The 13,996-nt window shown below is 36.3% G+C and overlaps 1 protein-coding gene across 1 annotated transcript in view; it reads right to left on the reverse strand.

The window, feature by feature from the left end:
• Positions 1-13,996, reverse strand: part of Imp (IGF-II mRNA-binding protein) — a gene marked incomplete at its 3' end in the record, with an annotated part of 95,139 nt that continues 81,143 nt past the window's right edge. The window contains exons 4-9 of the mRNA XM_018516428.1: positions 3,360-3,536; positions 2,689-3,072; positions 2,104-2,356; positions 1,309-1,665; positions 368-619; positions 1-120 (exon numbers count right to left, since the gene is read on the reverse strand). Coding sequence (XP_018371930.1) covers positions 1-120; positions 368-619; positions 1,309-1,665; positions 2,104-2,356; positions 2,689-3,072; positions 3,360-3,536 — 1,543 coding nt within the window. The remainder of the gene's footprint in view (positions 121-367; positions 620-1,308; positions 1,666-2,103; positions 2,357-2,688; positions 3,073-3,359; positions 3,537-13,996) is intronic.

Genomic DNA, 13,996 nt, shown 5'->3' on the forward strand with positions numbered 1-13,996 from the left:
ATCTCTTTTAGAACGGGAGGTACCCTCTTGGCTGCTACCGCGACCGGCGCGTGCAACACCACCGGTTCCACCGGGTGCACCCGATTGCAATACCATCGCGCGGATTCTTCTCTGTGCCGACTGTAAGAAAACAGAAAGTATTTATATCCATATCACTATTTTAAATCTCACACTTTATATCTTTTCTGATGCGCTAGTAGCTTGTTATTTCTTTTAATGGATTTAAGAAAAAATAATTATCGTATTTAATTATTGTGATATAAGAGTACGAGTGTACGAGATAAGATAATTTATATATTTCATAACAGATATCTAATATATTTATCCATTTATTTATAAAAATTATGTAAAAAATTAGTTTCCTTACCTGAACGGAGAAGAAGGGACCGATTATATGGACAGTTGTTTCCTCTTCTGCTGAAGGAGGAGTCGCTTGCTGCTCTGACAATTTAATAACGCTACCAGTTACGCGCTGTAATTCCCTCACGTTTTGACCACCTTTGCCAATGATTCGGCCGACCTGAGTACTGGGTACGAGGATCTCGATGGTCAGTCTAACATCTTCGGTACCGGCGACGTATCCCTCTTCCCGCATCTTCTCAAAGATCAAATACTGGGCCTGAAATAGCAATTTTTGATAATGTAAAAATATTTAAAAATGCAATAAAATTATATTGCATTGCAAAATAGAGCTTGACATTTAAATTATTATTTTAAAAAATGTAAAAATATAAAAATTAAATCCCTCCGTTATCTTGGAGAAAATTCTTCAGTTATCAGAAGCGAATTAATATAAAACGAAAAGAAAAAAAAAAAAGATGTCGAAGGGTTAAACGGGGCCGATTCTCACATATTTCGTTTGGCGAGATCGGTACGGGGCCCTTTCTTTAATATTCCTGCTGATTCAAGCTGATGCATAGAAGACAACATCCTCCCAAAATACAGCAGGGTAACCGCGAACACTTTTACGGACTTTAAGATTGTGTACAATTTTTCTCGTCAGCGACTGGATTTGAACCCGGGACCTTCACAACGGTAGACCGACGCGATACTTATCTGCCAATATGGCATCGACATTATATGGACAGTAAAACAGACTTCGGATACTATTGTAGTATTATTAGCAAAAAGTCACGGTTTTATAGCTCACATATTTAAAATATGTTCATTTTAATTATAACAAACAGATCTGACAGAGCTGCCGATATAAATATTCGCGTGTAAAACTGAAGAAATCATAAAATAAAAAATTATGAATTTCGTTTGCTTAATAGATCAAGGAACAACGAGGACAGTTATCGCACTTACCTTCCACTGAGATTCCGGAGAGCCGACGATGGTGACCTTCCTCTCAGTCTGTTGCTCAGCCGGCTTATCTTGTTCAAGAGGAGCGATCTTTACGCTCGCGCCGGAGAACCTGATTATGTTACGGATATGGGAGCCTTTGGTGCCGATGATGGCGCCGACACTGTTGTTGGGAATGTAGAGGAAAGTCGTCTCCTGGGTATCGCTGGCGGGGACGCCCTGTTGAGTAGGCAGGCTGCTCTGGTAGGGATATGGGGCGGGTCCAGAACCATAGAGGCCGGGACCACGGGAGCTGTAGCCCATGCCGGCGGTGGACATCATGGCCATCGGGTGCAGGCCGGGGAACATCATGCTTTGGGGCTGGCGAGAACAATCATCATATCGATTAGAAGCTTCGTCGCGTTGCGCAACGGCATCTCTGACGCAATCGATGTATTTTACTTGCGCCAAATCTCAACGAGGTTGACACAATCAAACGTTTCTAGATTAACTGAAAGCTTGACGAAAGAGTTTACTCTTGCTACTTTATATATATATATATATAATTTCTGATAAGTAAATATTAAATCTAAAATTTTTAACAGAACCTTTCGAGACTCGATTTTCATGTAATAGGGTCACTTACAAGTCACTAACATTCGCGTGAATGTATTTGTACATTTATACTATTTATTTTTTTAATAATTTCTTTCACGTTTATATTTTTCCTATATATCTTTTTAATTTATGAGAGATTTCTAAGAAAAATTGTTTTATTGTGTGTACAAGAAAAAATAAATAATATGCGCTAAAACTCACAGCCATAGCTTGCAGATCGTTTTCGTAGCTTTGACGGAGTTTGCTAGAGATCATGGACTCGGCTTTGCTCATGTTGTCGATCGATCCCTTAACCGTGATGATGCGTTCGAGATTGAAGCTATTGATGTCGTTGATACTGCTAACAGTGATCTTCGTATCGGTGTCCTGCATAATTCTTTTGATCGTGTTACCGCCCTTACCGATGATTCGACCGATGAGATTGTTGTGCGCGAGGATCTTCAGAGTGATCTCACTGTCGACAAGTAACATAATATAATGTAATTAACGTCACAATTCAATTAATAGTGAAACAATGATTCGGTAAAGCGATGTAAATTAACAATATTAAATTGTGTTTATGTATTTAAAATGATATGATTGCAAGAATATTAGTGTACTGAAACCGAATTAATAGTAAATGTTACTAGAAAGTCATAAACAGTATTAAAATAGATTTAACATAAAATATATAAAAATATAAATTATATTATTTAATTTAATATATATCTACTAGACACCAGCATTGCGATTATTATGATTCCATTTAGAATTCGGAGATTCAAAAAAGTCAAAACCAACTCGTACCCCTTGTTCGTGTTGTTGGCCTCCTGTTGCATGACTTCCAGGATCTTCTTGCAAGCATTGGTGCAGTTCTCGGGATTGCCGTAGATGGTGATAGCTTTCTCCAGAGAGCCAACGTTGTCCTTACGATGCACATCGACCCGGGCGCGCGTCATCTGCGTGATCTGCCGTATGGTGGAACCTTGTCGGCCGATTATCGCGCCCACCATGTCGGATTGGACGAGGATACGCAGCGGGAAATCCGTCTGGCGACCGGAACCCGGCAGTCCGGCGAAGGCTACGCCGCCGCTGCGTTGGCTGCGGCCTCTACGTCGGCTCTCCGCCGAGGACATCTCCACTTTCAGCGGATTGCCCTCGAACTCGTAGCCATTTAACTGGTTCACAGCCCTGCAAATAACAAGATCAATGAGTGTCTCTGCTAAATCAAGTAAATCAAGTAATCAATCCTGGATGGATTGAAATAACCGGATGTCACGAGGGTTCATTCGCGAATTCCTAAAGTCCTAACATGAATGTACCTGTATATATACATGAGGTAGGAAAGAATTTTCGCGATTCTTCGTGGTGAAGAAAGAGTGAGCAAAAGTGAGACAGCGACCTCTGCACTATGAATTTTCTAAATCGCTTGATCTTTTGAAAAACACAGCAGATAAAATATCGTGTCGATTACGTACTGTTGTACTTGCTCTTGCGTCTCATAGCTAATGAGCACGCTTTGTGTATTTGGATCCCGCGACGGCACTTTTTCGATGTTTTGGATCTGGCCGTAGTTGGAGAACAGCAGGTCCAGATCTTCTATTCGTATTTGAGCCGGTAGATTGCTTACGAGGACTTTAGCAACCCCGCTGCTACTGGAAATAGAAAATAATACACGGGATTAAGCGACATATTTCAGTGAACACGAAGAAGTAGCACAAAGGTAAACGATACTTTATATTAACACACACACATGCGCGCGTGGGCGCACTTATTTCTTAATTATACTGTCTAATAACATGATATTAATATCATTAACAGAGCGTATAACAAATATAAAAGATATTCCAATACCACATCATTTTGCGTATCCCTTTTACGTATTCCAATTCTTGAGTGAGTAGAGATTGTAAGCGAAGTAAGAGAGCGGCCATAAAGTGCCAGATTTAAACGAGACTCCGACAGAATTACACGACAGTAAGCAAGATTCCAACGGTAATCGGTAATAAACTTTGAAAGCCGAGTTATAACATTCCCCCCTGGCGGGGAGTCATCGGCTGTTTACATTACATAGCGACATTGTTGTCTTACAATATAACGAGATATATCTGTTGACGTGTCGTCACTTAATAATATTAATATCAAATTTATCAAATTGTTTTATAATTATAAAACTAATTATTATATGCAAATTACAGAATTACGATATACAAATATTATATATTTAACAATAACTAAGGAAAAAATGCGTGCTAAATAAATTAATAAAACTTCATGCGTTAAATAAAAATTAAACACAATTTTTTTTTCAGAAATCCTATAGAGATCGATCGGATATTGTCTCTTTAAGCTTCAAATATGTATCAAACAATAAGGATACTTGGTTTAATAGATTTTACATTGTCGGCCTTTCTTTGGTCTATTTACTATTTAAAAAAGCTTCCTTGAAGACTATTTGTGGAACAATACAGAATAATTTTTAATATTATATTTTTATATTATATTATAATATTATACATGTATTATAGATATTATATTATAATTTGCAATATTAAAGAGATAATTCGATAAGATTTGGAAAAATCAAATTTGGAATTCAATTAGAAATTGTAATCTTTTTATTTATACTAAAAAAAAAGAATCCAAAACCAGGGCGATTGAGAGTCAGTGTGGTAATTAGTACGCAAAGTTTAATCTTGAATTTTTATTCCAATAATCTTTGAACGGTTCGATTCACTTTGGAGTCCTCTTTAGCAATACAAACATTAAAATTTTTTCCTTTGCGTGTCTAAGGAGAAGTCACATTCAAATTTGCTGATTTGATGTTGTACATTCCTAAACACGAAAGAAAGTCGTTTTAAAACATTGGATCAAATAATGATAAGATACCATGAATTAAAATTTCAAATTAATTGTAAATTGAGAAAATTTTATTGAACATATGTTAATGATAGCTCGTGAGAGAGAAATGACATTTTATTTATAATTATTTCAAATATCTTAATATTTAATTAAAAAAACTTCAATTTGTCACAATTTCATGAAGGATCTTGTTATTCCATCAGTACATCATTAAGGATTTTAGTATATCAGATGTGTGTTATGTCTGACAAATTAGGATTCGATAAAAAGGACGAGTTTTTTGAAGACCTTGGATCAAGTATTGAAATAAATATTTTTGCGCAAGATGCGTTTGAAATCGCATGCCGTTAACGCGCTTTAAATTTCATTTTGACCGGCTTTGCGTACTTTGTTCGGGCTTGCACGAGCGTAAACTATGCTTGCGCGTTTAGGTGTATCGGCGCGGCCGCCACGACAACATGAATGAACCAAACGGCAAGTAAGAAGCGTACGCGAAGCGTGAAGAACAAAAAGGAGGGTGGAACAACCGAGGGGGCGACTCTCACTTTCGTACGTATCGATTTTTCAGCGGACCGACCCACTCATCGACGATGCCGCGGCTTTCGAGCAACCTTGAAGAAGACACGGCGAATGACCCTGTAGGATCTACTCGAGTTCGAGGATAAACTCTCTATCGCACTTGCGTGAGATAAGACTGCGAGCGATCAACCTTGTGCAACCTAGATTAGCTATGAGCATGTTTCTGACCAGTTAAATTATGAATCAGCCGTCTGGAAATATCGTCAGGTCAAAATTAAAATTCCTTAAAAATTGGTCAATAGGTATCGTACTTTCGAATATTTTATTTAAACATTTCTACATAAATTTATCATACTTTTAGCTGTTTTAATGAATATTGTAATTGTATCGTATTATATTGTATTAAGATATTAGACATGCCTATCAAGGAGATAAACATATGTTAATTAAAACTCGAGATTAATTTGTAGAAAATTTGTAATTATATATTTCTATACAATCAATTTACAAAAACAATAAGTTTCAATAACTTAAAAATTATTTATTAAAAATGACAATTCTAATAATATTTGCTTCTTCACTGAGAAAAATTTCCAGACTTTACCCATTCAAAATGTAACAAACGGATATTTCCAATAGATTTTGATCGTATATTTAGGACTATCCGATGAAATTTTAGGATTATCGGATAAAATTTTCTTAATATTTTATCGAATAGTCCTAAAATTTCATCGAACAGTCCTAAATATGTGATCAAAATCTATCGGAAATATCCGTTTGTTACATTTTGAACGGATAAAGTCTGGAAATTTTTCTCAGTGTGTTGAGATATATCCAATGGATTAGAGACTTTTTTCTCTTCATGTATTGTAAAAATAATTTATGGAGAAAGCGAAATGTGCTCGATACACGCAAGATGCACTGTTGAGTCGCGATGCACTTACATGCAACGATCATTCCGTATTAATGTTGCAATTCACGTTGAATTCATGAGTAACCGCTTATCATGAATTTATTTAATCAGCAAATTGACGATCGATAATGCTATAATGTCGATTCCTATTCACGTAATAACGCTTAAAAGAAAGTGCATGCAACTTTGTCAGATAAGAATGTAGCGATAAGAAAACTAGTGCAAAATATTAGTTCATTCATGTCTGTCCATGATTAAACGTATAAATGAACCTGAAGATCTCAAAAATAAAATATATTCTCTCTATTTTCTCAGATCATAAAAATCTTAGAAAATACATCATTTTCGTTTTTAATCACAAATAAAATTGTATATATTTGGGGAGAATTTTTCTTAATAATAATTAAATTTCTGATATAAACCTTTCAGATGTACACTATATTTACATTAAGTAATTTATTTAACTATATATTTCAACTGAGGAAAAAGTATATATGAAAATCAACAACAAATTAAGTATACATTCGTAAAATTGAAGAATAAAAAGAGGCAAGGGTAGAATAGACAAGGATGCACTAAACGCGCGGGCGCTCGTGCACGCGAGGAGGAAGAGGAGGACGGAAGAGATACAACGGATGGCAAGCAATACGAGGGTGGAAGGGGGTTGGCCTTTGTTTCGCGTACTTCCCTTTAGGGGATTTTCGGCGGTATCCATGACATAGCGCGAAGAGTGCGTGCAATGTCTGCCTCGTGGTACCCGTGGCCCACCACCCGCCGCGGAGGACTCCTCCTGTCTCTCTCCTCTTTCCCTTCAACTGCCCTCTCCCTCTCTTCAACCCTTTTGCACGCACGTGTGACTCGTTGGCGATTTCGTCGGGTCACCTTTAACGAAAGGCGGCGGGTTTTCGCGAGGCAAGGGAGACGAAAGAGGGGTGAGGAGAGAGAGAGAGGGGGGAGGGAGAGAAAGAAAAAGAGGGAGAGAGAAAGAGAGCCTTTGCGGACAGGGATGGATCGCGGCGGGTCACCCCCGTGGAAGAGCTTTTGATGTCCCAGCCTAAGACACCTTTTTTCGAGTACTCTTTTTCTTCCGTCCGTCCCACTCTCTCTCTCTCATTGCCCTCGTATTTTTTTGCCATTTAACAAGTCGATGGAGCGAGCATGGTGATCGAGGTACTGAAGAGAAAGGAGGAGAAGGGTAGGAATGAGGAATAAATAGAAAGAGAGAGAGAGAGCGTGAACAAATTGATCGAAAATTTTGTGGGTGTCACTAACCCGATGTGGATACTTTCGCGAAAGGAATGGAAGACATCTTTATCTTTAAACAATAGCATTATATTAGCATTGCAGATCAATTACTCTGTGCCGATTTCGATTAAAATCAAGAGTCCTTTAAAATTGGGGAAAATCTCTCGAGATTGTTCGAAATAAAAGGGCAGTGCATGCCCACTGATTTCTCACCAAAAAGTGAAATAAGGGGAGAAAATTGGACGGTTACGTATAAATACAGCCCTGCCTGAAGAACCGTCGACGTCGTCGACTTGCGCCGTCCGGACGCACGGCGCCAAAATCGATCTTGAAAAGGGAAAGTGCCAGCGGCATGACTTCACATACAGGCACACACGAGAAAAATCGCTGTGTGGAAATCGTTGGCCAAGGGCGTTCACATATTAAAATCCAGGAAGTCCCTGCAATGCGAGTCCTCATTTTCTGTCATTCGAATCAGAACAGGACTGATGCATCATATACAAAATGATGAATCGTAATAAAATATCTATTTAAAATATCTCTATTTTCCTCTCTATCTTCAAGGTAGAATTTAGAGATTTCTTATCTTATCAGTTGATATATTAAACTAGTATATCAATGTAAATATATTGACGGAAAGAAAAAAAGTTTAACGAGAGATACATTCTGTCAGTTGCTCGGTAATCAATTATATGTAACTTGTAAGTTAAGCGTTTCTGAGGATGCTGTAATCAGTTGACCCCATTCTTTTATATGTAACTCATAAAATCATACAATACTTTTTGGTCTGTTTAAAAAATTTGAACGGCAAATCACAATTTTTACAGAATCAAAATTGTTTTTCAAAGGGAAGGGTTGACTTTCAACTAATATATATTTAAAGACTGATGTGTTTCAGATATATATATATATATGTCTGATAAGTCTATATTATTTCAAGGAATTTGACTGATAAGTCTCTATATTTATTTCAAGGAATTTTATCTCGATTATCAGCAGAAACAGAAGGACATCGATCTAATGCGATATCATTCGAGAATCATACCACATCTAAACATATCTTAAAACTCGTTTATGTGTGTCGGAGGGTGGGAGGGTACGTCATTGCACGATTCGACGTGAGGATCGCGTGTAGGTAGGGTACCTGCGCGACCGCGTGACACGTGCGTCGCTTTCTAGTTACGCCTGCGTGTGCGTGACGCACGCACGTGTATACGATGCCGGCCGAGGCGCCACACACGATGATATCTAATTATCGTAAGTGCGATTTCACGAGGAAAACCTCCTAGTTTCATCATTATATTGTTCAACAACTGAATGATTATAATGTAATAAAAAGATTTATTAGAAAATTTATAATAAGTTAATAAAAAAATTGTTTACTGTCACAGAGTTAAACGTAGAAATATATAAATATATTTTTGATATTATTACATTGTGTGTCGTATATAATTTTAAAATAAAAATGATCAATTGAATCAATTAAAAACAAAAAACCAAAAAGATTTGAGAAGAATTCAAGATGTAGAATCGGTTTTTTAAATATCTGATACGATTCACGAGTTGTATTCAAGATAGATACGGAGAGAGATGACTAAAAATTTTTAATTATTTAAATATCGATGTAGTGACATAAAAAGTAAACGCATTTCCAAAAGGAGACTTGCGCATTTTAATCGAAATGATAGCGTCGTATCGGTCTATGGAAAAGTAAAGACCGATGTCTCGCCGTCGTGCTATCTATGGATAAGGTAGATAGATAAGGTAGATGTTCAACAGGGGGTTGTTAATATTGACACTAGCAACTAGTTCTAGTTAGAGCCACCACCTTATTTCTACAGTGTCGACGCTATGTATCTGCGGCAAACCGCCGTGCGTCAGCCAACTTCTAGAAATTTTTCCGCGATAAGCTTGTGCATGGAAAGAGTTAGTACTTCACTACAGGAAACCGACAATATGCGTCACCGGATATCGAATTAAGGGTAACACGATGAGATATGGTGTAATACGATGAGAAAAGTATAATAATATGCCAACAACTAGTCAACAGAAATGAGCCATAACTTTTAAGCCATAATCTGAATATTTTTTTGCAAAGTTGTATAAAAATTTGTCATTTTTGTTAGTGATTAGAAGTTAGCCCTTGATATTGAAAAGATCAATGAACGAACGTCCTCAATCGAAGAAACGGATGTTTTCGCGATTATCTGAGTCAAATCGTTATGCAGGAAATTCTTGAATACAAAAGCAAATGAAATGGAAATTAAATTGCGTAAAGGTATATAATGACGTGTTAAAAAAAATGTTACAGATAAACAATTAGAAAATTACGTAAATTATTAATACATCGGTTTTGAGCATATTATTTTTCTTTATATTATCATTAAAATAAAAACACAAGAATTTTTTGTTTGATATTAAAATTAATGTATTAATGAATTTTGTTGAAAAAGCTTTTGATAATTGTTGTCTTATGGCAATGGCGTCATATGATAGCTTTAGCTAATTAACTAAAAATCTGAAAGTCTGATTTCTAGTGTCAAAACAGCGACTAGAGTAATCCGACTCATTTTTACATGAGCATGATGACGCAATATTACGAAACCGGTTATATAAAAAATGTACAGTGTAAAGCGTTACACAAACAGTACAATTCACAAGAATTTCTTCTATGCTCTTTCACTTTATTTTCATATAATTACGTATTATGTGACACGAATAAAAAAAAATAATAATACCAGAAAAAGAAAACAAGTACTTTTGCCAGAATCGACCTACACGGAGAAAATTTTATATTAAGTTTTAATACAATTTTGAATTAGACTTTACTATGTCTTGTATTTTCGATGGACTCTCACAACATGTGATTCCGACTTAACTTTTACTATGGTAATAGTGTAATACTAATTTCTATCACATAAATAAAGTAATTATTTTGTTAAGCCATATTCTAACATGAAAACAGTTAATTTTTACTATGGTACGCAAACCAAATTTGCTAGGTATATTTGATTTTGTAATAAAAAATTTTTATTATAAAAAAGTGTAAAAATTACGTTATATTATTGTTTTTAAAAAAATAACTATAGCATTTAAACTTATAACTTACATGAAGACCGGAGCTACTACCACATTGTAGCGATTTTAAATATAAAATTTTCTCTGTGTAGTTAAGAATTTTAAACAGAGTTTTCATAGTTATGGACAAAAAATAATATGAATGCAAATCAGACACACATACTCGTATGAACGACTTTCACTCTTTGAAGAAATAGTTTATGGTGTCGAGCGATTTATATATGTGCGCATTTAGAAAAATAAAAAACTGGAGCTAAAATATTACATATTTCCAATATTTTAAAATTATTTTCAGTAATGTCGCGATTAAGATATTTAATAAATATTTTTAAATGTCAAATCTAATTCGATACAATATTCAGAGCTATCATAGCCCAGCTGATTGATGTTAGCTGTTTATTTATTAATATGATATAATCATGAAATAGATTGAATAGATTCAAACGTTTCAACTATAAATGTGATCCTTTTCAGTGAATAAATTAAAGAGTGACTAAATTCGCATGTTAATAATATAAAATTTGCATGTTAATGGTATAATCTTACGTTACGAGGTCTTCTATTCATTATATTGTCAGTATTATGGTCTTTGTGATGCGTTTTTTCAATTTGTTAGCGTTCTATCTCATGGTGTGTCAAGTTATAATAGCTATGAATTTATATTGTATCGAATTTTATTCATCATAGCCAATAATATATTGTAATTATAATTTTACGTTAAATCTAATTTTTTCTAACGCGTATAAAAACATTAATTTAAGATATTCTATATTTCTTGGACTTGGACTCAAATAATAACAAATTTCTAACTTTTAAATATATTGGTTTGGTTTGGCTTTTGTAAGAAATAACTTGTTTTTTTTGTTAGAGAAGAAAACGTTAAATTGATTTGCCTTTTGTACGAAATAACTTGTTTTTTTGTTAGAGAAGAAAAAAATTATAAATAGAATGTTGAGAACAATAAATCAAACGAAAAAAAAAAAATTTACAGCAATAAATTGCCTATGTCGTTGAGGGTCTAAATGCACCACTAGATGCAGGACGGGTGCATCGACACGATAGTGGTAAATGGTAGGAGGGAGACGATAACGATGTCACGGTATTACTTGGAGATAAAAATGAGATAGGGAAGAACGCAATAAGAGAAGAGCGCGGTAAGAATGTAAGAGATAACGAGTAGCGGCGGTGGTATCAGAAGCAGGAATTGCATAACATTTGCAAGTAATCGCAAATGAGCATCTGAGAGCAACGTATCAACGCGTCGTGAGTGTCAGTTATAGTATAGACATTGCTCTCGTAATTATTATTGCTTTATAATTATGATGTATTGGCGCGACGCGACGCGACGCGATAATTTAATTCAATTCTCGCGGTGAGAAAATTGTACGTTGCATATAACCGGGACTTATACACCAGGCAATATATTTTGGTATGGAAAAATACCAGTCTATGTCTATAGATAGATAGCACAGCTAAGTTGTTTATAGACTTTCTTGAACTATAGATAATATATAACGACTCGCTGTCTGGAACGATGCGATTTGCACATTTGCACTATCACATAAAAAGTTAAAAAGGCAGACGAAAGATGTAACTAAAAAAAGAGAGATGAGAAAATATACACACACGTGCTTTCTCTTTATGAAATAATAATAGAAACAGTATCTTTTGCCACGACAACAATTTATAGAGTACTAATGCAAATCGATCACTGGATTTTCATTGTCGATAGCTATCATTAAACTACCAATATATACATCTACATTTATATTAAAAAAAAAAACAGTGAATGATGGTTATTCGTCCACCGGTTCGTCGTATCTTTACGGAAGATAATCACTGGTGAGTTATCCACCGTACTGTACGTTCACGAACGCGTCTGTTGCGCATCAGGAGTTCCAAGAAATGTCTTGGACTCGAAATAGTCCAAAACCGGCGTCACTCTGTTTATCGAAATGACTTGACATTCCGGCCGACTAGAGTAATGCGCGACTCCAATCGTGATTTCCGATCATTCAGTGGACAACGCGAGATCCATACAGAGAGAAGTAGACGTCACGCGACCGCGGTGTCAGCGACCGACGTCATTCGGAATGCACCAAGCGATGACAGTGGGCGTATTGAAAACGGTGACTCAGCGTCGGAATTATTAACGGATAGCTCGTAGTACCCTACGTTCATTCAACGGCGCCTCGGAGCGAACTCCTCGTGGACGTTGGCGAGGGTTCCTCAATTGTTTCGCGGTATGACGAAGAGTCACGCTGCTTTATTTCTCTTTCTTATATGGAAAATAACAAGGTCTCTCTCCCTTTGCGCGAGAGAGATCAAAGCATGAATACTTCATTGCAATTTTTAAGGCGGAAGCACAAAGTTTTGCATAACGCATAATGCATAAGAAAATGGAGCAAAATTCTTCATTTACTTCCTTTCCATGAAATAAAAGAGTCTGATTGGTTGCTTTTCTGCTTTATGCGTTATGCATAAGACTGTTCTCCAGGCTTTAGCAGGGTTGTCACAAATTCCTCTCATCCTAAAATTCTATTACTTTTACCTGATTTCCAGACAAATTTTCATAATTTTCCCTGATGCTTTCAATGTATGTTGAACATTTCGAAACATTTTGAAATTTTTATTTTCACCTTGATTTCGAAATTATCAAATATTTTATTGAGAGAGCAACTTAACATAGAGAGCAATGTAAATCACTATTAATATTGCTAACACCGTTTTTAAGTTGATAGTATTCCAAAATTGCGTAACTGTCGTAATGTACGCGTATTCAATTTCTTTAAAGCCAAGAATTTAAATTTTCTAGAAGATTTTGCAAAATTCCCTGACCGTTTTTAATTTCCATTATTTTCCTGATTGCCAGTTTTGTGCCTTCTTAGCATTAATCTTGGCATGAAAGAAATTTCCACCGTCGATTTCGGATAACGGTAAGTAGAAGTCGTTCCAAGTTCATCCGATCGTGGCTTTCTTGCGATGGATTCTGTCATACACGCTTGATTTTGAGGAGGCAAGGTATCGAATGCGACTGTTTGCGTTCGATATCGCACGTTACGGTCGCGCTGGCGGACGGCAAGGAAACGATCGATACGACAGGTACACATGGATAAAAGTAGACACACGTACCTATGCCTTCAGATATACATATATTAAACGGTCAGGTATAACGACCCGGCCCCATGTTCGATCGCGCGAAACGCCGTTTCGATGCCGATAAACTCTGCGCTCTTTTTCCCTCTTCTCTCTCTCTCTCTCTCTCTCTCTCTCTCTCTCTCTCTATCTTCGTCCTTTTTCGCCTTCTTCCTTTTTGAGAGCTTCCGTGAGAAAGCGGCGGATGGCCACGGCGATTCAGGCGTGTAATAGAAAGCGATTTTCTGTACGAGATGCACGGACTCCGGTCGATCGAGCTCATCGATAGTACCCATGTCTCGCTCTGTCGAATCGGACATTTTACAAAGCAGAAGTTAATTCTACGTTTATATACGAATTAGT

The sequence above is a fragment of the Trachymyrmex cornetzi genome, unplaced genomic scaffold (genome assembly GCF_001594075.2).
Source record: "Trachymyrmex cornetzi isolate Tcor2-1 unplaced genomic scaffold, Tcor1.1 scaffold64, whole genome shotgun sequence".
In the NCBI taxonomy this organism is placed as follows: Eukaryota; Metazoa; Arthropoda; class Insecta; order Hymenoptera; family Formicidae; genus Trachymyrmex; species Trachymyrmex cornetzi.